The 25,666-nt window shown below is 35.1% G+C and overlaps 1 protein-coding gene and 1 pseudogene across 8 annotated transcripts; one reads left to right on the top strand and one right to left on the bottom strand.

The window, feature by feature from the left end:
- Positions 1-21,280, bottom strand: LOC131173400 (uncharacterized). 8 transcript variants are annotated; one of them, XR_009143702.1, is made up of 11 exons: positions 20,530-21,280; positions 20,347-20,455; positions 13,522-13,652; positions 12,081-12,177; positions 11,866-12,002; positions 9,899-11,698; positions 6,544-6,643; positions 5,986-6,123; positions 1,526-1,676; positions 960-1,361; positions 1-562 (listed from the first exon to the last, which is right to left on the bottom strand). XR_009143702.1 is itself a non-coding variant. In XM_058135729.1 (4 exons), exon 4 carries the CDS (start codon positions 11,654-11,656, stop codon positions 10,142-10,144), a length of 1,515 nt encoding a protein of 504 aa, XP_057991712.1. In that variant the 5' UTR covers positions 11,657-11,698; positions 12,081-12,177; positions 20,347-20,455; positions 20,530-21,280; the 3' UTR covers positions 9,442-10,141. The 8 variants fall into 8 exon arrangements, 1 of the variants encoding a protein (XP_057991712.1); XR_009143701.1 differs by lacking the exon at positions 11,866-12,002; XR_009143698.1 differs by lacking the exon at positions 13,522-13,652.
- On the top strand, positions 20,447-25,556 carry LOC131172729 (YTH domain-containing protein ECT4-like; annotated as a pseudogene).
- The last annotated feature ends 110 nt before the right edge of the window (positions 25,557-25,666 follow it).

Below are 25,666 nucleotides of genomic sequence, written 5' to 3'. Positions count from 1 at the left end.
GAAATAAAAAGGATCAACTATTTACAGTTTTACAAGTGATTGTTTCCTGCAATAACACACTAAAAAATCTTAGCTCAATATTAAATCATTACAGTTACCAAGTGTATTCACAACAAGAAATACCAGTGTATCTTCCCACATACCCAAAAGGTCACAACAAATGCTCACTAGGGATTGTAAATCAAGACCATACCAAAGCAAATTACCATTCTCAGCTGAGAAGAGACACCAACTACCAGACATTCCATTTGTATGCAAGCATTTATGTCAAACATGCCACACTATAACATTATATTTGATCCAGGCGAAGCATAAGATTGATTCAGATCCTTTGTAGGGGCAATCTGAAGTAATCAAAACGTACCTACTTCATCAAAATTTCAATAGCAGCATAAATACAACTTCTACGACGGGAACCTTCACGCTGAACCAGTGCGCGAGGTCCACTCCAGACATATTTATGGTTGTCAGGGAAGAGAGTTCTGCACACATTTAGAAGGAAAGGATTTTCAGAATGGAACTTCTCAAACATTATAGCCTTCTGCTCTCCTTCTTGTGATTCCTGTAACCGTGTAAAATAATGGAGTCAGTGTACCAGATAAAAAACCTAACATCATAGAAATGTATTATGAGCATTTTTTGCACGAGAAATAATGTTATGCCTGCTGTAAAATTGGGGGAAAAGAATATCAAATTATCAATTTTAAATATTTTTAATTTTATCAATTTTGCCCTTAACATTTAGGATTGATTTCAATTTTAGCAATAGGTGTGTGTACATCTTCCAATGTGGCATGGTGACATGGATGAATTAATATTATTTTATTGAGAAAATGTCTAATGACAAAAAATCCACCCACCCATCCACATGCTAGGCTTCCTATGTCATCAATATGCTAAGCAAACTTGGTTTACAAGCCCACACATAAACATCACATTAAATTTATTAAGGGAATTACCTTATTCTTATTTTGCTGAACTTTTTGAGTTTCTTCCTCATGTTGCCCTATTGCATGTCCCTTCTCGATATGCATTTGGTCCACTGCACCTGCATTCCCTGCTAGTCCAGGCTGAGATTGTTGACTAGGCTTCTCTCCTGATCTATCAGCAAACTCTGATTGCTCTGACATTTCAACCTTCCCTTTCTTTTGAATCTCTATCTCATTCTCCTCCTCTTCCTCTTCATCATCGTCTTCCTCTGCCTCCTCATGCTTCTCCTTAACAGGGCTCTACAGTTGCTCACTATCCCCCATTTTCACCCGTCTCTTTTCTTCCACCTCAGCATCTGCATCTGGATCTATTGATTCGCTCATATTTGATGATGAATCTTCATCTCCTGGACTTTCTATAAGTGAACATCCCTTCAAAAGTGTGTGTGTGTGAGAGAGAGAGAGAGAGAACAAACAAGTATTATTATTATTATTATTATTATTTTCACTTCACAACATGAAATTTTAATATTATTCTTTTTGTAACAAATAAGCAAAGAGAAGAATACTACAAAGGGAACCAAGGTGGTGCCAACCTTATTACGTTTGGAAAATTATTTACAAGACAAAATCAAAGAGACCCATGACAGCTGCTTCTTGCTCAAAGGCAAAAATCCCAGAAACAGTTATTGGGATGAGACTTATCCTCTTCTTTCTCCACTAATGTGCTGACCTCACAAACCAATTCTATTATAGAAAAGGGGAGTACAATCAATGAGATTGAACCTCAAAACTCAAGCACACTTTTTAAACATGTATGCACAATCTAGCCAGTCAATATTTACATTTCATAATTTAAAGGAAAATTCGATGCCATTAAGTGGGACCCTCCAGATAACCACCCAACTAATTGATTTGGCATGCATTTGTACAAATGCATATAGATTCCCTCATTTCCTTCTAATTCAATATTCATATAAAACAGAAATTCTACTGCAGAATTTTAGCACATTAGCAAATGGGCAATAATTGTCTTTCTGCTGAACCACAAGACAATAATTATCTTGGGGACAAATTAACAGAGGAATCAGTATGTAACCATTTATTACACTCAATCAACATATAAAAGTAAGTAATCATGCGCATACATATGCATGTTTATAATTTACATTAACTTTTTATGAGCAAAATTCCAGAGACATTGACTAATATAATTAAACTAGCTGGTTTTCCACTATATTGCAATTTTGTTCTATAACTGCTAAGAACAAAAAGGGGTGCACACTAAGGTTCCATCTGTAACCACCAACACATATCGGTAAATTTAAGAAATATTGGGTATGTAACCAAGATCTTGTCAAATCGGATATTGTTATAAACCACATATTATCAAACCAACTTTGTAACGCCCACACCCTTGTATTAGCGTGAATAATAACATTTATAATACAATAAGCGTTGAAATTTGACGGAAAGACTAGAATACTCTAGTTAGTCTAAGAACCTATTTGGCATTGCTATTGAAACTGTTGTTGAGAAAATCATTTTTTTAAATATATTGTTAGAAAGTGTTAAAAAATAATTAAAAATTAAATTTAATTAATTTTAGCCATAAAAATACTAAAATAACAAAACAACTTTTTCTAAATTACTTTTTCTCAATAACATCTAAAATTGTATTTTTATTCAAAAAAATAGTTTCAGACTCTGAAACTCAATGCTAAACACGCGTTAAGAAAAGAGAAAAGGCAGTGTAATAATAATAATAATAATAATAATAATAATAATAATGAGAGGAGATATTTAAATAAGAATTAATTAAAAATAATAATAATAAAAAATTAAGAAAGATCTAGACTCTTTTTAGGGAAAAAGAAGGTGCTGAAAAAAAAAAAATCCTAAGACATCTTCACAATTCATCATGGATTCTTTATTTCCTCATCTGCCACTCTTCTTGGCCCTCACTCCAAACTCCAGCCAGCATCAACCCTCACCCCTCAGTTCCTTCCTCCATGGCATTGTCTCATCGCATCTTATCAACTGCTGCTCCACCTCAGGTCATCGTCGTGGCATCACATTGCATGAAGGAATCGAGTTGTGACTTTACTGACTTAACACAAGAGAGAGAGAGAGAGAGAGAGAGAGAGAGAGAGAGAGAGATGTGGAATCAATGATCGATAATAGGGAAAGAAGTGATCCTATTGTTCTCCAACCCAGTAAAGAAGCAAAGCAAGGAAACTGTGAATTAGTGGAGAAGGAAAATCGAATATTTGGGAACAGAACTTGAAGGTTCCAAATTCATGAAGCTTCAATGAAATTCAACATGTGGAGGCTGCCATTAAGGTCTGTTGAGCCTCTTAGCTTTGTTTGGATGGGGTGAGGGAAGGGTATTAATGGGAAGGTAAGGGAGGGTAAGGAGAGAGAAGGGTAAGAAGGGTTATAATAAAAAAAAAAATTTCATGTTTGGAAAGAGGTGAATTAATGGAAAGGTAAGGAGAGATAATGTATATTCTTTATATTTGGAAAGAGGTGAAAGAGGGGTAAATAATTGTTAAAATTATAAAAATACATTTTTCTATTAGATAAAATTTATTCTTTATTTTTTTTAATATGTAAATTAAGGCATTTTATTTTTAGTTTAGTGGCCTATAATTTGTATTTTTTATTATCTTTTTATGTCAGACCATAGCATGTACAATTTCAATATTCAACTTAGATATCTATAAAATAATACAATCAAGCATTGTATAAAGAATAAATTATTTAAAAAATTAAGGCATTTTATTTTTAGTTTAGTGACCTATAATTTACATTTTCGATTGTCTTTTTATGTAAGACTATGACATGTACTATTTCAACATTCAACTTAGATATCTACAAAATAATACAAAAAATGATTGAATAAAGAATGAATTATTTAGCAAAAAAAAAAAGTTGACAATATGAGCATAATAACTGTAGCAAACTATTGAAAGAATGAATGATTTAATAACTGAAATTAAATAGAAAAATAAAACTAACATTTTTTCTGGAAGAATTCAAAATCCACTAGAGCGAAGAGATTAAATACGACCATTTGAGAGAGAAAACATTTATTTGTATTGGTAAACTAGATTTATTTTTTAATAAAAAATTTTTTTTAAAGACACAATAGGAAAATAAAAAATAAAATAATTTTCATCTCTCACCTACTCTGCTTACACCCCAATTTGGGGTATGAGAAAAATTATAATTTGAGGGGTAAAAGAGGGTAAGCCTTATCCTTACTTACTCTTACTATGTCCACTCTTTTCCAAACAGAGTTATAATAATTACTTACCCTCCTTACCTTTATTTACCCTCCCCTCACTCTCATCCAAACAGAGCCTTATTTTCAGCACCATCACTAGATAGTCTATTTGTTGGAGATAAGCGAAGCACAGACACCAGCAGTAACCAGTTTATATTTCTTTCTTGTATTTTTCCGTTTTCATTTGTTGAAGCATTAGTTAAACTAGATTAGGTATTGATGCCCGAGTATAATAGCTCAATTAAATTAATAAGTCATTAGAATTGTTACTCATTCTTTCATGCTATTGAAATGTTAAAAAGATGACATGATTTGTGTCTAACTAATCAATCAATTAGTAGAGTATGAAATTTTAGTATGAGAAATTGGGGATTGATGATTTTTTTTTAAAAACAAAACTTGTTACTCGGCTGATAATGCAATATCTATCAATGACCTATATGTGAAGAGTTAGGCTAGGTGGAGGAATTTATGCATTAAAAGAGATTTTGAGGTGGAACAAGATTTATTTTCTAAGCCTGTTTAATCTGCCACTTTATAATAATAATGAAAAAAAATGATTTAACAACTACTTGCATTTGTTTATATATATATATATATATATATATATATATATATATATATATATATATTTTTTCCAATTCATTCAGCTTTGTATCTCCATAGGACCTTCAAGATTTAATACTTACAACAATTTAAATTACATATATTTGCTAAGCTCAACAAGGGGACTAGTGTCTTCCACTAGTGTCTTGTTTACGAGCTTACCTAAATTATGTTTGCTAAAACTAGGTAAAATTTGTGTATTTAAATATAACAATAATCCGAGCCTTATTTCTCCAAGGGTAAGTGAAATATAATTAAAATTTTATTCTTGAATATTGCTTTGTGATTTTCTTTTTGGGCTGTATATATGAAATTCTAGTTAATTGAATGATACATAAAATTCTTGAAAGTGGTGTTATTATAGTTGGTGCATATGTAATCATTCTGGATTTGGAGTCAAATATCTATTTTATTATTATTAAATCAACTTTGGCTGTGAGGTTGGAATTGAGGTTGATTAAATGACACACTACCATATTCATAATTTAGAAATTACGATGTGGTAGGTCGAACCATATGCTAATATTTTAGGCATTCTTTGTGATGCTAGAGGGGAAAATAAAATAAAATGAGTTAGAGAATGGATTTTACCTATCTATCTTTGTATTATTATTATTATTATTATTATTATTATTATTATGTGTGTGAAACTTTGGATGGGCGCTTGTCTCAATTGAAAATTGTTTGTTGAAATTTGCGTTTGAATAAGGAAAATGTCCATTTTACAACAAGGAAGATGTTGTTGAATTTTTGGCAAGAATTGGAAATGGTTAAAATTTTTGCAATAGAATTGATAATAAGAAAGTATAAAGTAGAAATGTCAATTATAAGTGATTGACCTGATCCTCCATTCATTTTGTAATGGAGGTACGTAGGCAGCCTTCGGGTGCAGTCCAAAGTAGGTTAATTTTAGTTTTCTTTATTTTCAAAGTTTTCTTTCTATTTCTTTAAATTTTGGATCTAGAATAATATTTATGAATTTTCCTTGTTAGTTATTTATGTATCTCAAGAGAGTTAAGATATTACAATATAAATTAAATAGATTTTACTTGTTAGTTATATAACATGAAATGGTGGATTGGTTATGACAAACTTAATATCTACTTGATCAACGAAGTTTGAATATGGATACCATTCATTAGTAAAAAAATATAGACACACCTCTTGCTTCAACTCATGAGCATGTTTGTTATCAGCGCCTCCAATCTTACCGCTAGCAAGTCCAGCATTCTCCTCACGCTCTCTTCTACGGCGCTTTAGAACACATACGGCGCATAGGCAATCAAGTTATGGCGCTTTCTGCAAATTAGAACTAGCTATGTCATTTAAAGCGAAGAAAGATTATGATACAACATTTTATGCAATCTAAGACACTGTCTAACATGTGAGAACAAAGCAAAAGCAGGGTGCACTGACACATGGGCCACATGGAGTCTGTTTGATGTTTACATTAGATTTTATCCAAGTTTATTAACACCAGTTAACAACTGGACTACACTGAATAAATTTCACAACTATAAGATTTAATCATCCAAAATATCTCACAGGACCAGCAGAAAATTGAGCATGAAAACAACAAAAGAAAGATGAAAAAATTGTCCTCTGCTACTTGTATGACCATTCATCATTTCCTGCTGGATTCATCTGCTGCCAATGTAGATTTACCAAATAACCCCAATGAGACGTCTAAAAGTTGGATATTCAGAATCCGGGAATTACCATTTAATTTCAAGAATTCCCAAAATATGTGTAGAACAGTGTCAAGAATTGGTCTCATAGAGTTCTCAAGACCTGACGGTGGATCTCAGACCAGCAACTCCTTCAATCACAGAGTAGCAACATGAGTAACAGAAGAATAGAAGAAAGAAAGAATAAAGAAAGAGAAAAAGATGTGAGGAAGAAGAAGGAGAGAGAGAGAGAGAGAGAGAGAGAGAGAGTAAATGATTGTATTATTGATTAGATAATTCCTAATCCAAGATTTGTACAGTATTTATGCTTGCTAGTACATTGAGTTTATGGTTGTAACAAGTGCTAACTTCAGTAACAAATTACAAACAAACTCCTTAACTGTTCCCTCCTAAAATACAACTCAGCAAGGATCCTCTTGACTTGTTGACTTCTCCCTCTTCTTGAGTTACTGTCACAACATTACCTCCCTCCGCAACAGCTTTCTTGTCCTCAAGAATGATCTGAGGAAATTGTTGTGAAATAAAATTCTTATCCTCCCAAGTTGATTCTTGAATTGACAAGGTATCCCATTGCACCAACACTTGCTCCACATCTTTGCCATCCTTTTGAATAGTCCTCTTATTCAAAATTGCCACAGGACCCTTCCATAGCCCCTGTTTGTTGAACTTAGGTAAGGAACTATGAAGAAATTGATCTGCTCCCACCTTCTTCTTCAATAGTGACACATGAAAAACATCATGTATGGAGGAATCCGCAAGTAATTTCAATTTATAAGCAACTGATCCAATTCTTTGCAAAACTAAAAATGGACCATAATACTTGCGAGACAATTTCACACATTTCCTAACTGCCATTAATAGTTGTTTATAAGGTTGCAACTTCAGAAACACCCAATCCCCAACATTAAACTCTCTCTCAGTTCTCTTCAAATTGGCATAATGTTTCATTCGATTTTGAGCAATCAATAAATTTTCTCTCAACGCATTTGCCAATTGTTGTTTTTCTACTAGTAAATCCTCCACTTTAGCTACTAAAATTGCAGCAGGTTTTGCTATATTAAAAATGGGTGGTGGATATCCGTATAAGGCCTGGAAAGGAGACATTTTGATGCTGGAATGAAAGCTAGAATTGTACCACCATTCAGCTAAACTTAGCCATGAACTCCATTTATAAGGATGCTGAAAAGTCATGCATCTAAGATAATTTTCCAAGCATCTATTGAGTCTTTCAGTCTGGCCATCTGACTGAGGATGGTAGGCTGTACTCATGTGCAATTTAGTTCCCAAAGCCTTAAACAATTGTTGCCAGAAAAGATTGGTGAAGACCTTATCTCTATCACTCACCATGCTTGTAGGAACCCCATGCAACTTGAAAATGTTATCCAAGAATATCTTGGCTATTTTCTCAGCTGAATAAGGATGTGCAAGGGCTATAAAGTGAGCAACTTTGGTGAACCTGTCAACAACCATCATGATGACATCTTTACCTTCAGATTTAGGCAACTGATCTATAAAATCCATAGAAATACATGACCATGCATGAGATGGGATGGATAGTGGCTGCAATAACCCAGGGTAGGGCAATGATTCACCTTTGCATCGTTGACATACGTCACAACTCATAATCCATCTCTCCACCTGCTGCAACATTTTAGGCCAATAGAACAATTGAGACAACCTGTGATAAGTCACCTTGATACCCGAATGTCCCCCAATTGGAGAATCATGAGCAGTAGAAATAAGTCTCTGTTGGAGCTCAAAAGAGTCACCAATATATACCTTGCCCTTGTATCGGAACAACCTTGCTTTATATTGATAATGTGGCTTAGAATGAGGATCTATTGTAAGTGCAGTAATAAGGGCTTGAGCCAATTGATCAACCACATAACTATTACTGACTTCTTGCTGCCACACTGGCACCACAACAGAAATGGCTTGCAATTCTCCTTGCTGATCAGTCAAGGCATATCTAGATAAGGCATCAGCAGCCTTGTTTTCATGCCTAGACCTGTAATTGATTGAATAATCCAATCCCAGCAACTTCATTATGCCTTTTTGCTGCACATAAGTATGAAGCCTTTGCTGCAACAAAAACTTAAGACTCTCATGGTCAGTGTTAATAATAAAGTGAGCATTTTCCAAATAATATCTCCATTTAGTCACTGCCACAATTACAGCTAAGAGTTCTTTCTCATATATGGATAACCCTTGGTTTTTTACTCCCAAGGACTTGCTCAAATATGCAGTTGGACTCCCATTTTGCATCAAAACTGCTCCCAACCCTATATGACTAGCATCGGTCTCCAAAACAAATGGTTGGGTGAAATTAGGCAATGCCAAAACTGGGGCAGAAGACATCAGTTGCTTCAATTCATTAAAAGCTACCTCAGCTTCTTCATTCCAACAAAAAGAATTTTTCTTCAATAAATTTTTCGATGGTTTAGTAATAGCCCCATTACTTTTGACAAATTTCTATAATATCCTGTAAGGCCCAAAAAACCCCTCAAGGACTTCAATGAGGTAGGCCTAGGCCATTTAATCATAGCTTCAATCTTTTTAGGGTCAGTATGCACCCCTGCCCCACTGATAATATGTCCTAAATACTCTACTTCCCTTACTGCAAAAGAGCATTTAGATTTTTTGGCAAAGAGTTGTTGTTGTCTCAGTATGTCAAAAACTAAGGAAAGATGTTCCAAATGATCCTGAAATGATTTACCATAGACAAGTATATCATCAAAGAAAACGAGAACAAATTTTCTCAAATAAGGAGCAAAGATATGGTTCATCAAGGATTGGAATGTTGCTGGGGTATTGGTCAACCCAAAAGGCGTAACCTTAAATTTATAGTGGCCCTGGTGTGTTCGAATTGCAGTTTTAGGGGTGTCTGGCTCAGCCATCCTAATTTGGTGATACCTAGCTTTCAAATCAATTTTGGAAAAAATGGTGGCACCATTCAATTCATCCAACAAGTCATCTATAATTGGAATTAGGAATTTGTTTTTAATGGTGGCATCATTAAGTTGTCTGTAGTCTATGCAGAACCTTCCAAGTGTTGTCTTTTTTTTTAACTAACAAAATAGGAGAGGCAAAAGGACCGTGGCTAGGTTGAATGACTCCTGTTTGTAACATTTCTTTCACTTGCTTCTCAATTTCATTTTTCTGAAAATGGTTGTATCTATAAGGTCTGAGATTTACAATTTTGGAGTTAGGTTTGAGTTGGATAGAATGGTTATAATCCCTATAAGGTGGTAATTGCGTAGGGTCTTTAAACAGGTCTGTATAGTTGTCTAATAAAAATTGTAGTTCAGGTGGAACATCACTCTTAGATTCAACATGTTCATCATTGACAGCAACAGCATGCAAAGAAAATAAATGAGTGAACATACCAGAAAGTCCCTCCTGAACAATTTCTGTAATTGCCTCCTTGTCATCAGTTTTTATGAACCTTTCTCAGTCACCCCAATAAGGTCAATTTGCTTCCCTTCCTTTTGAAATGAAACTTTTAGGTTTTGAAAATCGAAAGTGATTGGACTATAAGACCTCATCCAATCCACTCCAAGTACCATGTTATAACCACCCAAATCCAACAATCTTATGTTGAAAAAGAAGGAATGACCCTGCATATTCCACTAAAACCCAACACACTTGAATCTACTAACCATCTTGTGACCATTTGCTACTGTCACAGAAAGTGGAGGGGCTTTTACCATCCTACATCCCAACTCTTTAGCAATTTTATAATCCAGGAAACTATGTATGCTTCCACTGTCAATTAATATGACAATTGACTGCTTGTCTATCTTCCCTCTAATCTTCAATGTATTAGGAGAAATACTGCCATCTAAGGCATGCATGGAGATCTCAACCTCCTCTCCCCCCATATTCCCCACTTCTTCCAATCCCTCTTCATCAGCCTGCAATGCTAATATTTGTTGAGTCTTACATTGATGACCAGGGTAATACCTGTCTCCACATTTAAAACAACTATTATTACCCTTTTTCAAGTCAGAGTTAATAAACTTTGAGGATGGTTTCTCCAATTCAGCAACAGAGATTGGTTTAGAGAAAGAAGAACTTGGGTTTGCAGTAGAGAAATTAGGTTTACATGTGGGATTGGCATTTCTAAACTGAGCATTTCTTGTGTTGTAGGAATTGAAGTATGGCCTAATATATGGCTTTTGTTTTCTCAAAATAGCCTCAATGGATTGCTCTTGCAATTTTGCTTGTTCAAAGGCTTGCAACAATGATTCAGGTCTAAACATTTTTATTACAGGTCTCAATTCCTCACTCAACCCGCTGATGAAACTAGAGATAAAATAAGGTTCGGATAGACTTGGATTATACTTCAACATTAAAGCCTTAAGCTCCTCAAACTTCTCCTGATAATCCAATACTGAACCTTCTTGATTTAACTTGTTAAACTCCTCAACTACATCAGTTACAGTCAACTTCCCAAATCTCTTGCATAACTCTTCTGCAAATTCACTCCAAGATGCAGTTGGTCTACTGACTTGCCAACCTTGGAACCAAATGTCAGCTTTTTCCCCCAAAAATAAAGAAGCTACTTCCACTTTTTGTTCCTCACTCACATCATAAACTTGGAAATATTTCTGGCATTTTCTTACCCATCCTCTCAGATTACCACCATCAAATTGGGGAACATCTACCTTCAATTTCATCACAGAATTCCTCAAATTACAAGAACTCTTATGCCCTTGAGAACTATTACCAGAATCCCCATTTTCTTTCCCCTTCGGCAGCGGCAAAATACCCCTTCCTTCATTACTATTTGCTCCAATTTCAATAGGATTGACCCTAGTTCCATTCACATTAGATTGAGTTTCAGGGACCACAGGTTCCTTACCTTTCCCTTGCGACGGCTTCATCAATTCCATCATTTGACTCATCATCTCCTCCATTCTATGGCTCATCATTTCTTCCATTCTATGCAGCCCTGCACTCAAATCTTGGATTTTCTGATTCTGTGATTGCATTTGCTCCTCCAGATTCTGCAATCTAGGTTTTTCGATCGCCATATTCTGCTTAGCCTTCCTTGCCAGCTTGATCAACTCAGCTATAGTGGAATCTTGAGAGACCTCAGAATCTTGATGCTTTGATACCAAAATGTCAGGAATTGGTCTCATAGACTTCTCAAGACCTGACGGTGGATCTCAGACCAGCAACTCCTTCAATCACAGAGTAGCAACATGAGTAACAGAAGAATAGAAGAAAGAAAGAATAAAGAAAGAGAAGAAGAGAGAGAGAGAGAGAGAGAGAGAGAGAGAGAGAGTAAATGATTGTATTATTGATCAGATAATTCCTAATCCAAGATTTGTACATTATTTATGCTTACTAGTACATCGAGTTTATGGTTGTAACAAGTGCTAACTTCAGTAACAAATTACAAACAAACTCCTTAACTGTTCCCTCCTAAAATACAACTAAGCAAGGATCCTCTTGACTTGTTGACTTCTCCCTCTTCTTGAGTTACTGTCACAACAAACAGTGGAGGAAAATTTCATATACTTCGCATTAACAGAAAAACAATTAATCCATACAGAGACATACCCATCACGCCTTTTTGTCTTCTGTTTCGATTGACTGCTTTTACCATGTCCTTAACTCGATGCTCCAATGTCCTACTCCCCTTGAGGGCCTTCAGCACCTGGCACAATGAAAATGAATGATGCTCAGGCTACCATGGTAAAATGAAGCCAGACAGCCTTAAACCAATGGAGCACAGCATTTACCAATAAACAACAACAAGAAAAAAAACTTTCCTAAACTATCTAACATAGACAAACCATGAACATATGAATCAGCTGTTTCAGCTGTCCACACAAATCCCACTATGAACAAATTGCTGTACTTTACAATTGATAAAGGATCAGAATGAATCATGGTTGACTTATGATGTTTTGGGATGAAAGAAGGGTTACTTTATGGTAGCAATCATGAACTTTTCCTCTGATAGCATATATGATTTGGCACTAAAAAATATCTTATGGCAATGTTTCATCCGATTTGTTGCCATATATATTGCCCTGCCACATTAGTTATTTCTCGGCATAGTTTGGCCCCAACAACTCCTGCTTAACACCCATGTAAGCAAGCTAATGATAATTTTGAAGGAAAACTAATGGAGGATATAATTATGTCACAAATTAAAATTTATATATTTTCATAAAAAAAAGTACTGATATATTGCCTAAAGCACTGAAATTCATTTTTTTATAGTGTTATCAAGTCCTAAAATAATAGCTATTCCTCCATTTTTGACGCTATGATTTATAACAACAAAAAAAGACCTAGGATAAGTAAGACCTGGTATTTGTGTGGTGGCAATGTTTCCGCGTGCCAACCAATAAAAGGTTATATTGGTGTCAAAATGGTAAAAATGATAAAAAAGGAAAGGCAAGTTCACCAAATGAGCCTTAGCAGACAAATAAAAAAGATTTGATTGAGAAAGAACACTATCATAAAACGCATACCACTCGAACCTCTTGATTGTTCAGCGAATAAACCAGCTGCAGCTCATGAGGTCCAATGCATAGTCACCTTTACTACCATACTTATAACAGTTGTCCCAAATGAATTGAACATCTTTATAGACATCTTCAATATATTTATCACCTTTTTCAAGATTTCTGCATATTGTTACAAAGTCCATTGGTGTATCCATTATGTCAAAATAACCTTGTTTTAAATGATCCCACAAAAAAAAAAAAAAAAAGCCAGTTGGACAATTGAAATTACCTAACAGGAATGCTACAGCTATCTAATTTTGTGCCTTAACAACTATAATAGATATAAGAATGAGTTTAATATGTTATTGACATTATAATTGCACAAACAGAAATAACATCTCTTGCTCAGGTTGTTTATGTGGAACTTAAGGTGAAAAGCGTATGATGTGAGAATCAACAAGGCTAATAGTCAATTAAATCATTAAAGATTTAAACTTCTTATCAAGAAATTGCTAAAAATTATAACATCTAGTATTCTTCACCTCATGGACTGAATAGATATGCAAGTCTAGGAATAGGAATAACAGGGCCTTCACTTGACACTGCATGGAAGATTGGAGAAGCTTTGCCCAATTTGCATTCCAACAATCAAATGAAATTTGCATTGTTAAACCTGAAGGCAGGAAAAATTGAAGAAATTGGGGCTGTTCACATGAAACCCAAAGAGCTGCTAGTCTTTTTTTATTTTTTATTTTTTATTTTTTACTCAACACGTTCAAAATGGCCTAATGAAGATTTCATGGTGTAGATAAGGTTCCAGTGACCTCTGTGACCTTCTCCTCTGCTGATGTTTTGTCGAGTTCGTGTATTAACTGTAGACTTAGTTTCCCCAAAACTTTTGATTCTTCTTTCTTTCCAATTATTGGCTAATAATGGAGGCTTGGGAGAGTTTTATAGTGGCTAAATGATGGAAGGAAACTGCATGCAGGCACCATTGGCATCAAAAACGTCATGTTAAGGGATGGACAGTGCGACACTTTCTCTCCACTTCTTCAATTTTGGGTACTTGGGTGAAAGTGTACAGCAACTAACTTCTTCAAGGTGAGAACATTCTGTGGTGATAAAAAAAAAGGCTTGAGAAAATGGAGTTTGGTTAAAAAATTGGCTGGATTGGGTTCGGCACCACTATTTTTCTCCCTCCCCCTCTTTCTCTAACCCGTAGATGCTCCCCCTGTTTCTCCCCCACTATTTTTTTTTTCCTATTTTGCCCCTTTCTATTACAGCTAGAGGCTTGGAGAAATCTCTAGACTTCTTTCTTTCTTTTATTTTTTTTTTTTAATTTTTCAAAAATTCAAAACTTAACAATTTATTAATTTATTTAATTTACTTTTTAGTTCCTTATTAGGGCGTTACTGTTCCTTATTAGTTCTCATTTCTTTCTCTTCTCACCTCCATATAGCCTATTTAATGAAAATCATTTCAATTAAAAAAAAATTAATATAATTATGATTCTCCTAATGTTAGAACCAGGATGTTAGCAATATAGTTTTCTCACCAATTCAGGTTTTGACGTTGCTTCTTCTGAGGAGTTGCATTTTTCCTCTAAAATTTGCTATTGTTAAACTCATGATCTTAATGTTGTATTCACTTTCTCCAATCGGTTTTGGACTAGTCGCTGAATTCTATGAATTTCGTTGTGCCATGTTAGGGATCTTGCCTGGATACAACAACAAAGCCTTTAGCCTTGCCTAGATACTTAACTATAAAATTGAATGACTGCTGTGAATTGTATTATAGCTCCCATTTTAAATTTTCCGACTGCTATGGAAGTTAGCTGAATTCTGCTTAATGTTTGTTCATTTTTAGTTGCTAATTTTGCAACTCTATTTTTACTGTGCAGAAGCATACAAAAGCAGAAGATAGGAAATGTGCTGATGATTTGCGGATCAAGAAAACTACTAATCCCATGATTGTTATCAATCTAAAAAAGAATCTCTCTCCACGGCTACAATCCAAAGAGTAATTCTGTAAAGAAGCCAATAGAAAATTCAATTCCTGTTGTTCCTACACCATAGGCATTTTAGAGCCTTTTTAGTTATTTACAATGTTTATTCTACTAGAGAGGTTTTCCTCTAATGTGATGTTGTTGTTCCTCTTCCTTATTTTATCATTTCTTTAGCTTTCCATTTTAAGCCTGTTATAACTGTTGATGTAATGAGATTTTTCCTAGATACTTAAAAGCTATTTTGGTTTATGTTTATGTCCTCACAGCTGTGTATTTTGTACTGATGTAACAGCTCTTTTGGTCATGTATGGTTGGGCTTAATTTGCTGCCTAATTTGCTGAGAGTTGTTATCTAATTACTGCTGTAGTTGTTAGGGCAGTAGGTGGTGTGTATTGACTGATGTAACTCTCTTTTTGAATATATATAACCTGTAAAATAAACTTTCCATATGAGAGAAGTATTATCTTCAAAAAAACTGGTTCTTTGCAGTTTTTTATCTACTTACTCTACTCTGTTTTCACTTCCAGAATTGTAACAGTGGTATCAGAGCTCCTTATGATCTTAAGGGCATGAAACAAAGAGAGAAAACAAGTAAGAATTCCTTTCGCTAAAAAACCTTAAACACTAGAGCTGAGAGTGATGGCTTCAAGTGGATACTCTGCTCCTACTCCACCAGTATTTTTGGAGAAGGCTATGCTATTTGGGCTGTCAAGATGAAGGCTTACCTTAAAGCCTTTGATTTGTGGGAAGCGACTGAAATAGGTAGGCAACCAGGACCTTTGAGGGAGGATCCTACTCTTGCACTAATAAAAGCTCATAGTGAGGAGTGTGCTAAGGGTTTTAAGGCATTGTCATGCATTCATGCTTCTGTTTCTGAGGTGATTTTCTCCAGAAATATGGCATGTGAGACAGCAAAGCAAGCTTGGGATTTACTTAAAGCTGAGTTTCAAGGAAGTGAGCAGACAAAGCAAATGTCAATACTCAACTTGAGAAGGGAATTTGAGGTTCTCAAGATGAAAGAGTCTGAAAGTCTAAAAGATTATATTGATAAACTAATGAATGTTGTTAACAAGATCAGGCTTCTTGGTGAAGAGTTAACTGACAGGAGAATTGTGGAGAAAGTCTTGGTTAGTTTACCTGAAAGGTTTGAATCAAAGATCTCTTCTTAGGAGGACTCTAAAGACTTGAGGAGGATTAAATTGTCTGAGCTAGTAAATGCATTGCAAGCTATTGAGCAGAGAAGAGCTATAAGACAAGAAGATGCTTCTGAGGAGGCATTTGTTGCAAAGCAAAAGGGAAGGTCAATAAAAGAAGGAAATGGAAATGGCAAAGAAAAGGACAGCAAAGGGAAGCAAACTGAAAGTGCAAAGGAGGGTGAAAAACAAGGGAAATACCCACCTTGTTCTACTTGCAACAAGACTAACCATCTTGAGAAAGATTGTTGGAAGAAGAAGGGAATCAAACCTGTCCAATGTCACTATTGCAAGAAGTATGGCCATATTGCTAAAGATTGCAGAATTAAGCAATATAAGGCTTAAAAACAACCAGCTCAACAAGCCAATTTCACTGGTGATCAGTCCAAGCAGCAAGATAATCACTTATTCATGGCTTCACAATCACTCAAACAAGCCGACAAACTCACCTGGATTATTAACAGTGGGTGTACAAGTCACATGGCAAAAGATAAAAGCTTGTTCGCTCATTTAGATAACTCTTTCAGAACTAAGGTGAAGCTTGGAAATGGTGAGTTGGTTCAAGCTGAGGGAAAAGGAACAGTTGTTGTGCAATCCAAGCAAGGTATTAAATGCATTCCTGATGTGCTTTACATCCCTTGCTTAGATCAAAACCTCTTAAGTGTTGCTCAAATGATTAAAAAGGGTTATTCCTTATATTTCAAAGATTTATGCTGTCATGTTTATGATGTTAATGGCTGTGAATTGGTCAAGGTGAACATGATTGATAATAGTTTTCCCTTGGTGTCTAATGGTGTATCTCAACATGTGAATAGTGCTAAAATTGATGATTATTGGTTGTGGCATAGAAGGTTTGGGCATTATAATCTGAATTCCTTAAGGTTTATCCAAAATCAAGACATGGTTAGGGATATGCCTGAAATCTCTATCCGTAATGAAGTATGTGATAGTTGTCAATTGGAAAATTGCATAAAAAATCCTTTCCAAGTAATCAGTCTAAAAGAGCTAGAAAGAAGTTGGAGTTAATCTATATTGATGTCTGTGGTCCCATGAGCATTCCTTCCTTGAGCCAAAACAAATATTTCATTTTGTCTATTGATGATTTGACAAGGATGACTTGGGTGTATTTTTTAAGCAAAAAGAGTCAAGTGTTCAATGTTTTTAAAAAATTCAAAGCTTTTGTTGAGAAGGAAAGTGGATGTGTCATTAAAGCTTTGAGGTCTGACAACGGAAAAGAGTACACTTCGAGTGAATTTGATAAATTCTATGAGGAAGCAGGAATTGAGCATCAACTTTCAGTGCCTTACTCACCACAACAGAATGGAGTTTCTGAGAGGAAGAACAGAACTATTGTTGAAATGGCTAGATGCATGTTGAAGGAGAAGGGACTTCCTAAAGAGTTTTGGGCTGAAGCTGTGTATACAGCTGTGTATTTACTCAACAGGTTGCCCACTAGATCGGTTGAAGGTAAGACACCCATAGAAGCTTGGCTTAAGACTAAACCTTCTGCAAAACATTTGAGGGTTTTTGGTTCTATCTGTTACATGAATATTCCTGATGCCAAGAGAGTTAAATTGGATGATAAAGCAGAGTTGGGAATCTTCTTGGGTTATGCAGCAACATCCAAGGGATATAGAATTTATAATATAAAAATAAAGAAAGTTGTGATATGCAGAGATGTACAAATTGATGAAGAAGCTTCTTGGGATTGGGATAGACCAGAAGTTATATGGAGGCATCAAACTCACAACCAAAAGTCAATTTCAGATTCTAGTGATATTGAAGTTGATGATGATGAAGCTTCGAATGTTGCTTCTGATGAAGATGTTGATTGCAGCATTGATTCTCCTATGTTGAAGACTAAACCTCTCTCTAAAATTTATGAGAGATGCAATTTGGAAAAGGTTGAACTTGTGACCTTTCAAGAAGCAATTCAGTTGGAAGAATGGCAACAAGCCATGAAGGAGGAGATTGCTTCAATTGAAAAGAATGATACTTGTGAACTCACCACTAAGCCAAAAGGGAGAAATGCTATTAGAGTTAAATGGATTTATAGAACTAAAGTAAATCCAGATGGCTCAGTATACAAACACAAAGCAAGGCTTGTGGTAAAGGGACACGCTCAGTTACTTGGTGTAGATTATGGAGACACTTTTGCACCTGTAGCTAGGCATGACACGATCAAATTGCTGCTGTCCCTTGCAGCTCAAAATGGGTGGTCATTTTATCATCTAGATGTCAAATCTGCATTTTTGAATGGAGTTCTTACTGTGGAAATTTATGTTCAGCAACCAGAGGGATTTGAAGTTATTGGGAAAGAAGACATGGTTTATAGGCTCAAGAAAGCACTTTATGGACTCAAGCAAGCTCCAAGAACCTGGTATGCTAGAATTGACTCACACTTGACTCATCATGGATTCAGGAGGAGTGACAATGAGCCAACTTTGTATATAAAATCTGACAAGAATGGAGTTCAGCTGGTGGTCTCACTGTATGTAGATGATATGCTTGTGATTGGAAGTGAACACAAGTTTGTAACTGAATTCAAGAGGGATATGCAGCTGGAGTTTGAGATGTCAGATTTGGGAATCATGAAGTATTTCTTGGGTCTGGAAATCTATCAAGAGGATGCGGGAATTTTCATTAACTCAACTCAACTCAACTAAGCATTTATCCCAAAGATTTGGGGTCAGCTATATGGATTCGCTTTCTCAACTCTAAACGATTTTGGGTTAAATCCTCAGAAATGTGTATTGCTTCTAGGTCATGTTGTATTACTTTCCTCTAAGTCAATTTAGGTCTACCCCTTTTTTTCTTTCTATCCTCTAACCTAATGTGCTCTACTTGTCTAACTGGAGCCTCCGTATGTCTACGCTTCACATGAGAAGTTAAGCAAGGATGATGAGGTAGAAAAGGCAGATTCTTTAGTGCATAGAAGTCTTATTGGAAGTTTGCTATATTTGACAGCTTCTAGACCTGATTTAATGTACCCTGCTAGTTTACTATCTAGGTATATGCATTCACCAAGTCAAATTCACTTAGCTGCTGCTAAAAGAATATTAAGATACCTTAGAGGTTCTGCAAACTATGGTGTTTGGTATTTAAAGGGAAAGGAAGTTAAGCTTGAAGGTTTTGTGGACAGTGACTGGGCAAGCTGTTCGGATGATTTAAAAAGTACATCTGGTTCTGTATTTTATGTGGGATCAGGTCCTATATCATGGAATTCAAAGAAGCAAGATGTGGTGGCACAATCTACTACTGAAGTTGAGTATATATCAGCTGCTGCTGCTGCAAATCAATCCATTTGGTTTAGAAAATTGATGGTTGATTTGGGAGTTGAACAAGTTGATCCTACTGTCATTTGGTGTGATAGCAAATCTGCAATTGCTATAGCTAATAATCCTATTCAGCATGGGAGGACTAAACATATTAAAGTGAAGTATCACTTTCTGAGGGAATCTGAGAAGAATGCTGAGATTAAGTTGCTTCATTGCAAGTTTGAAATGCAACTTGCTGATATTCTGACCAAAGCCCTTCCTAAAAGTAGATTTGAAGAGATAAGGAAAAAGCTTGGAGTATCCAGGAAAACTCTCAAGGAGGAGTGTTGATGTAATGAGATTTTTCCTAGATACTTAGAAGCTATTTTGGTTTATGTTTATGTCCTCACAACTGTGTATTTTGTACTGATATAACTGCTCTTTTGGTCATGTATGGTTGGGCTTAATTTGCTGCCTAATTTGCTGAGAGTTGTTATTTAATTACTGCTGTAGTTGTTAGAGCAGTAGGTGATGTGTATTAACTGATGTAACTCTCTTTTTGGATATATATAACCTGTAAAATGAACTCTCCATATGAGAGAAGTATTATCTTAAAAAAAAAACTGGTTTTTTACAGTTTTTTATCTACTTACCCTGCTCTGTTTTCACTTCCAGAATTGTAACAATAACTATAAAGGCTATTTATTCTTCAGGTTAGAGAGTTGTAGTTTATTTGCAATGTTTATGTTAGTTGATTTGGAAGTGAAGAAGGTTCAGTTTCAGTCAATCATTGGATTTCGAAGTTAATGTAGTAATGTGGATGACAGAATAGATTATATGTTCACATAACAACATATTATATTGCAATATTGATTACATTACATATAACGAAAATAGTATTTATCATTTCACCTGTTTTTTCCCCCTGATTTGAGCTCAATTATTCTCCTGTATAGTCATCCCTCTCTTTCTAAAATATGGAGCGGCAGGTTGTTAAGAACCAAATAAGGGGATGATAGAGCTGCAAAAGATTGCAAGTATTTGTAATAAGAGTAAAGCAATTAAGAGTAACAGCAAACTAGAAATGAGTTATACCTGTAGTGAACGTGAGTAGGGTTTGGCTAAGAGGAAGCGGGAAGAGATAGAGAGATTTAGATCGAGAAAAGAAGAAGAAGCCTCCTCTTCCTCTTCTTCTTCCTCATTATTTATTCTTCTTCTCTGCAAGTTGTTTTCCAATATTCCCCGTCATCCTGATGCCCTTGATTTCTGCTTCCCCTTTTATTTCTACTATATATAGGATGTACCCCACACTTCATAATATACTCCTCGTCATCGTTAGCGGTGAAGCAAAATGAGGCCTTAACGAAACACTCTTCATCAAAACGTGTCCTCAATCCATTGAATGAAAGCAACACGTGTGATGAGTTCGAAAGATACGGACCTTCATAATAACCATTCCAATTCGCAAAATACCCCTTGCGAAATAAGATGAATTTATTACGTCCCTGCCTATTTCCAGATTCATATATGAAATCCACTCTACATTCAATTCTTCCTGGGTAACAACAAATTTTTTTCGTGGAATAAAGAGCAACGCAGAAAGAGAAGGCAATTAAGTGACGAAGGTCAAGTTTGAATGAAAGCAAGGACCCTTTATTCAAAAAAAAAAATAATTTCACCCATCAAAATACAATGCTAAATCATAAGACTTTTGTTATAAAAGTACTGGTGCTTTGACTTTGACTAACACTTTTGCTATTTATTTTGTCTCTCTGTTTGCAGGTGTTAACTTGGGCTTTTATCGATCGACGATTGCCGCTGGAACAGAACTTGAGAAACGTATCCTCTCTTATTGGGTTTCTTTTCCCCTTTCCCCCTCCTCCTCTTCTTCCCCCTCCTTCCCCACCACCACCCCCCCCCCTCCCCCCCACCAAAAAACTTTTTAAATATAAAGCTATTATGGGTTCTGTTTTTAATTTCATTTGTGTTACTTTTTTTTAACTGAAAATGGGAAAAAAAAATCTGGGTTGTTCATTTTATATTGAAGATGGGTAATAATTATCGTGGATGATCAAGATTTTGATTTTATGGAAAGTAAATTGTTTGGCTTGTTTGATTTATGCCCTTTTCGCCCCTTTCATTCCTTCCTCTTGCTACTAAAATTGCGTATTGGCTTTGTCCTGTGGAAAAAAAAAAAAAGAAAAATTCTGTATTGACTGTTTAATGGTGTAGATATTGTTGGCAACTCCATGATTTGTTGGCTAATTGAATAATTATTGTATTCTTAACTATATAATGCAGCTGAATCTGTTCCTACAGGATTGAAGTCGGAGTCCATTAGGAAATTGGCTGGGCGTGATGTGGTATGTCATATTAATCTATGTTGCTTTTGTTTTCTTCCTTGTGGATAATTGCTTGGAAAAATGGCGTTATGAAGGTGAAAAGGCTTGGTTTTAATTTATTGTGGATTCCTATCTTTCTTGTAGTTGTGCCAACTTTCACTTTGCGGTTTGGTGTATGGTATGCATTGGATTACTGAGAATTATAAAACACTAAAAGGTCAAGGAAATATGCTTTTGGTCATTATAACATAAGTTCAAGAATATGATCTATTTGTGTGAGTACCATGAGATCCATTCTTCTTGTTTAAAAGGATTGCTAGTGTTTTATTTAATTTTTTTGGATCTTAGATTTTTGTGGCTCTGTATGTGTATCTCTAGGCATCCACATTGCACAAATTTATTCTGTGCATGGTAGATGGTTATTTTAACAACAAACTTAATGCTTAGTAGAACAAGATTAGATGGTTATTTTAACAACAAACTTACTTAATGCTTAGTAGAACAAGATTATCTTTTTTATTATCTTATTTTCCTTTGTATGTCTTTGTTTTCAGGCTTCTGGAAAAGATGGATTACCATGTGGCTCAACATCATTCAGTTGCTTTTCAAGGGATGCTACTTCTAATACCAAAGGTGAAGTAGATGGTAATTCTACTATCAAAGGGAAGACTGACCAAGAGTCTGTTGGAGACCTCGGTATTTACAATCCACCGACTAGTAGTTACAATTATTACTACCCAGGTGGGATATTGAGACGGTTATATATTCTTCTTATATATAATCTTTTGGAGTTGTGATAAAGTCAATTAAATGGAATGCCATAATCTTAGTTAAAAGTACTCATATAATAGGTTTTCAGTAAAGTTGAGACTTGAGATGTCTGGTAATATACTCCTCAATGTATTGCATAGGATGATGTTAATCAGCCTTGTGATTAAGTACTCATATTTCTTAGTTGACTTCCATATAGTCAGAATCATTTTTTAGGCTAATGGTGCAATCATTTGAAAAATGAAAAGATAATTCTTTAGCACATCTTCAAGCATGATAATTTTGAAAATATTAAGTTACTTTACTTTGCTTCAATTAAAGATTTTTTTTTTTCAGTTTGATTTGAAGCTCTGAAGTTTATAATTTGAGAATTAGATTAATTTATGGTATATTATTTCTTAAACTTACTCTTTGTTGCAGAGTATAATGGATCCTTCACACAATTGGATGATCATGGTTATTTTCAAGCAGATGGATCTCATATGGTATGTTCTTCTGACATATACTTTCATTTCTATTTGCAAAAATTAGGCAAAACTGTCTCGTTCTGCTTGGCTGATAAGGGTAGTTTTGTATAATTGTGTCTTGTTGATAATTGATACTAGTGTATCGGTTGATCACAGCAGGGATGCAATCAGACAATGGATCACTAGTCTATTATTTACCTGCTATAATCCATATGCTTCTGGGGCAGTGGTTGGGGTAGATGGGCAAAGTGTTGGTCAACAAGCATATTTTTCTTCACCTGGATACCTTCCACATCCTGTTTTCTATGGATCAGAAGCCATGCCTTGCTATTCATGGGATTCAGCATATTTTAGTGATGTCTCAAATGGCAATACTGGTTCTCAAAATGGAAAATATGGATCAGCTTCCACTTTTGCCAAGTCCAGTGGTTTTAACTCTATGAAGTCTAATGACAATACCGCTGGCAAATCCTCTAAGTCTACAAATACACAAGCAATCAGACCTTTAAACAAGGTATGAAATATTCTTACTTTTTATGTCTATATCTTTAAACTTTCCCAAAAAGAATTGATTTTGAAGTTTGTTGTGCTTGTTGGTCATCACTAGTCTTCAGTTCTGAGTGTTTTTGCTGATTTAACTTTTTTTGTTACAGGTGTCTGCATTGGGTTCTGATTTCTCAGCAGGTCTCTCGAAAGGATACCATTCTGTAGGAAATTTGCCTCCTTTTTCTATCCAAAAACATTGTCCATTCCCGCATAATTGTCTTATGAACTATAGACAGAACGGAAGGATATGGAATGGAAATGATAGAAATAAATCTGGAGACAGATTCTATAAAAACAGTGATTTTGAAACCTCAAATGAACTAACTTCTGGTCCTAGGGGCTCTAACAAATTTCCTTCTCTGGAGACTGTTGTCAAGGAAGACTTGGGAATCACTGTACAAAGGGATCAGTATAACAAACCAGGATTTGAAACTAAGTACGCAGATGCTAAGTTCTATGTTATCAAATCTTACAATGAAGATGACATTCATAAGAGCATTAAATATGATGTATGGGCAAGCACTCCAAATGGCAATAAGAAGTTAGATGCAGCATTCCGTGAAGCAGAACAGAGATCTTGAAAATAATGGTAGGCGGCCTGTAACTTATAGCAGAGACACTCAAGAGGTATCTCCTTTGCTTTAGAACTCAATTGTCTTCTGATGTTTCTGTTGTGAAAGCCAGTCTGCTCTACATTTACATCTTCTAATTTGTTATATTATATTTTAAGAAATATGGCTAGAACTAAATGCATATTGATTGTCGAAAATTGTGTTTACTTCATGGTAGTACTGCTTTACAATGAATATTTGTTATAACTGACCTTGTCATGTTGGGAATGGAGCAGAAATATTTTTAAGTTCATGTTAACCTCAAAAAAAAAAAAAAAAAAAAAAACTTCTCTCTATTTTTGAAGTTCGTGGTTTTGAGAAAAGACCTGTTCTCTTACACAACAGCTTCTATTTGTGGAAGTCTTCTGCAATATGCTGTGCATATGGTTCCCCTGCATTCAAAACTCAACTTAGCAGAGTATGTTGCCATATTTCTGTAATTTTCAGTGGTTGTACTATACAATTTAGGCTTGATATTTCAATATATCTGGCAAAAGATGCTGCTAGAATAGAAACTTGTGCATGGTGGCCTCTGTTCTTGTTGAATATATTAAAGGTTGGATTGACACGATTTGTTATAATAATTTGCAGATTGGACTTTAGCAAGGTTTGGAAATGCTGAATATATTTAAGAGTTATTCAGCTAAGACCTCATAATGTTAGATGACTTCAATTTCTATGAAAATCGAGAGAAATCTCTACACACTAAAAAGAACAATAAGCCTGCAACTTTGCAAGTGGAGATACACGAAAATGGTGAGTTTCTGCAAGTTCACTCTCGGAAACTAGCCTTATAGGTTTGTCAACAAATCAGGTTTGACCATTGCATCTTCTGAGAAGATGCATTTATTCCCTAAAATTTGCTATTGTTAAAATCATGATCTTATTGTTATCAGTTTTGGACTAGTAGCTGAATTCTATGAATTTTGCTGTGCAATGTTAGGGATCTTGCCTAGATACAACAACAACTAAACCTTAAGTCTTGCCTAGATACAACAACAACTAAAATTGAATGACTGCTGTGAATTGTATTAGTGCTCCATTTTAAATTTGCCGACTGCTACGGAAGTTAGCTGAATTCTGCTTAATGTTTGTTCATTTTTAGTTGCTAATTTTGCAACTCTATTTTTATCGTGCAGAAGCATATAAAAGCAGGAGATAGGAAATGTGATGATGATTTGACGATCAAGAAAACTACTAATCCCATGACTCTTATCAATCTAATGAAGAATCTCTCTCTCCACGGCTACAATCCAAAGAGTAATTATGTAAAGAAGCCAATAGAAAATTCAATTCCTGTTGTTCCTGTACCATAGGCATTTTAGAGGTTTTTTAGTTATTTACAATGTTTATTCTACTCTAATGTGATGTTGTTGTTCCTCGTCCTTATTTTATCATTTCTTTAGCTTTCCATTATAAGCCTGTTATAATTATAAAGGCTATTTGTTCTTCAGGTTAGAGAGTTGTAGTTTATTTGCAATGTGTATCTTAGTTG

This window comes from Hevea brasiliensis, chromosome 14 (genome assembly GCF_030052815.1).
Source record: "Hevea brasiliensis isolate MT/VB/25A 57/8 chromosome 14, ASM3005281v1, whole genome shotgun sequence".
Classification (NCBI taxonomy): domain Eukaryota; kingdom Viridiplantae; phylum Streptophyta; class Magnoliopsida; order Malpighiales; family Euphorbiaceae; genus Hevea; species Hevea brasiliensis.
Note: the sequence above shows the minus strand (reverse complement) of the source record. Positions and strands in the feature narration are given on the sequence as shown.

Excerpts from the sequence above, each read along its gene's own strand:
- LOC131173400 (XM_058135729.1), bottom strand. The coding sequence starts at position 11,656 with ATGAGACCAATTCCTGACATTTTGGTATCAAAGCATCAAGATTCTGAG.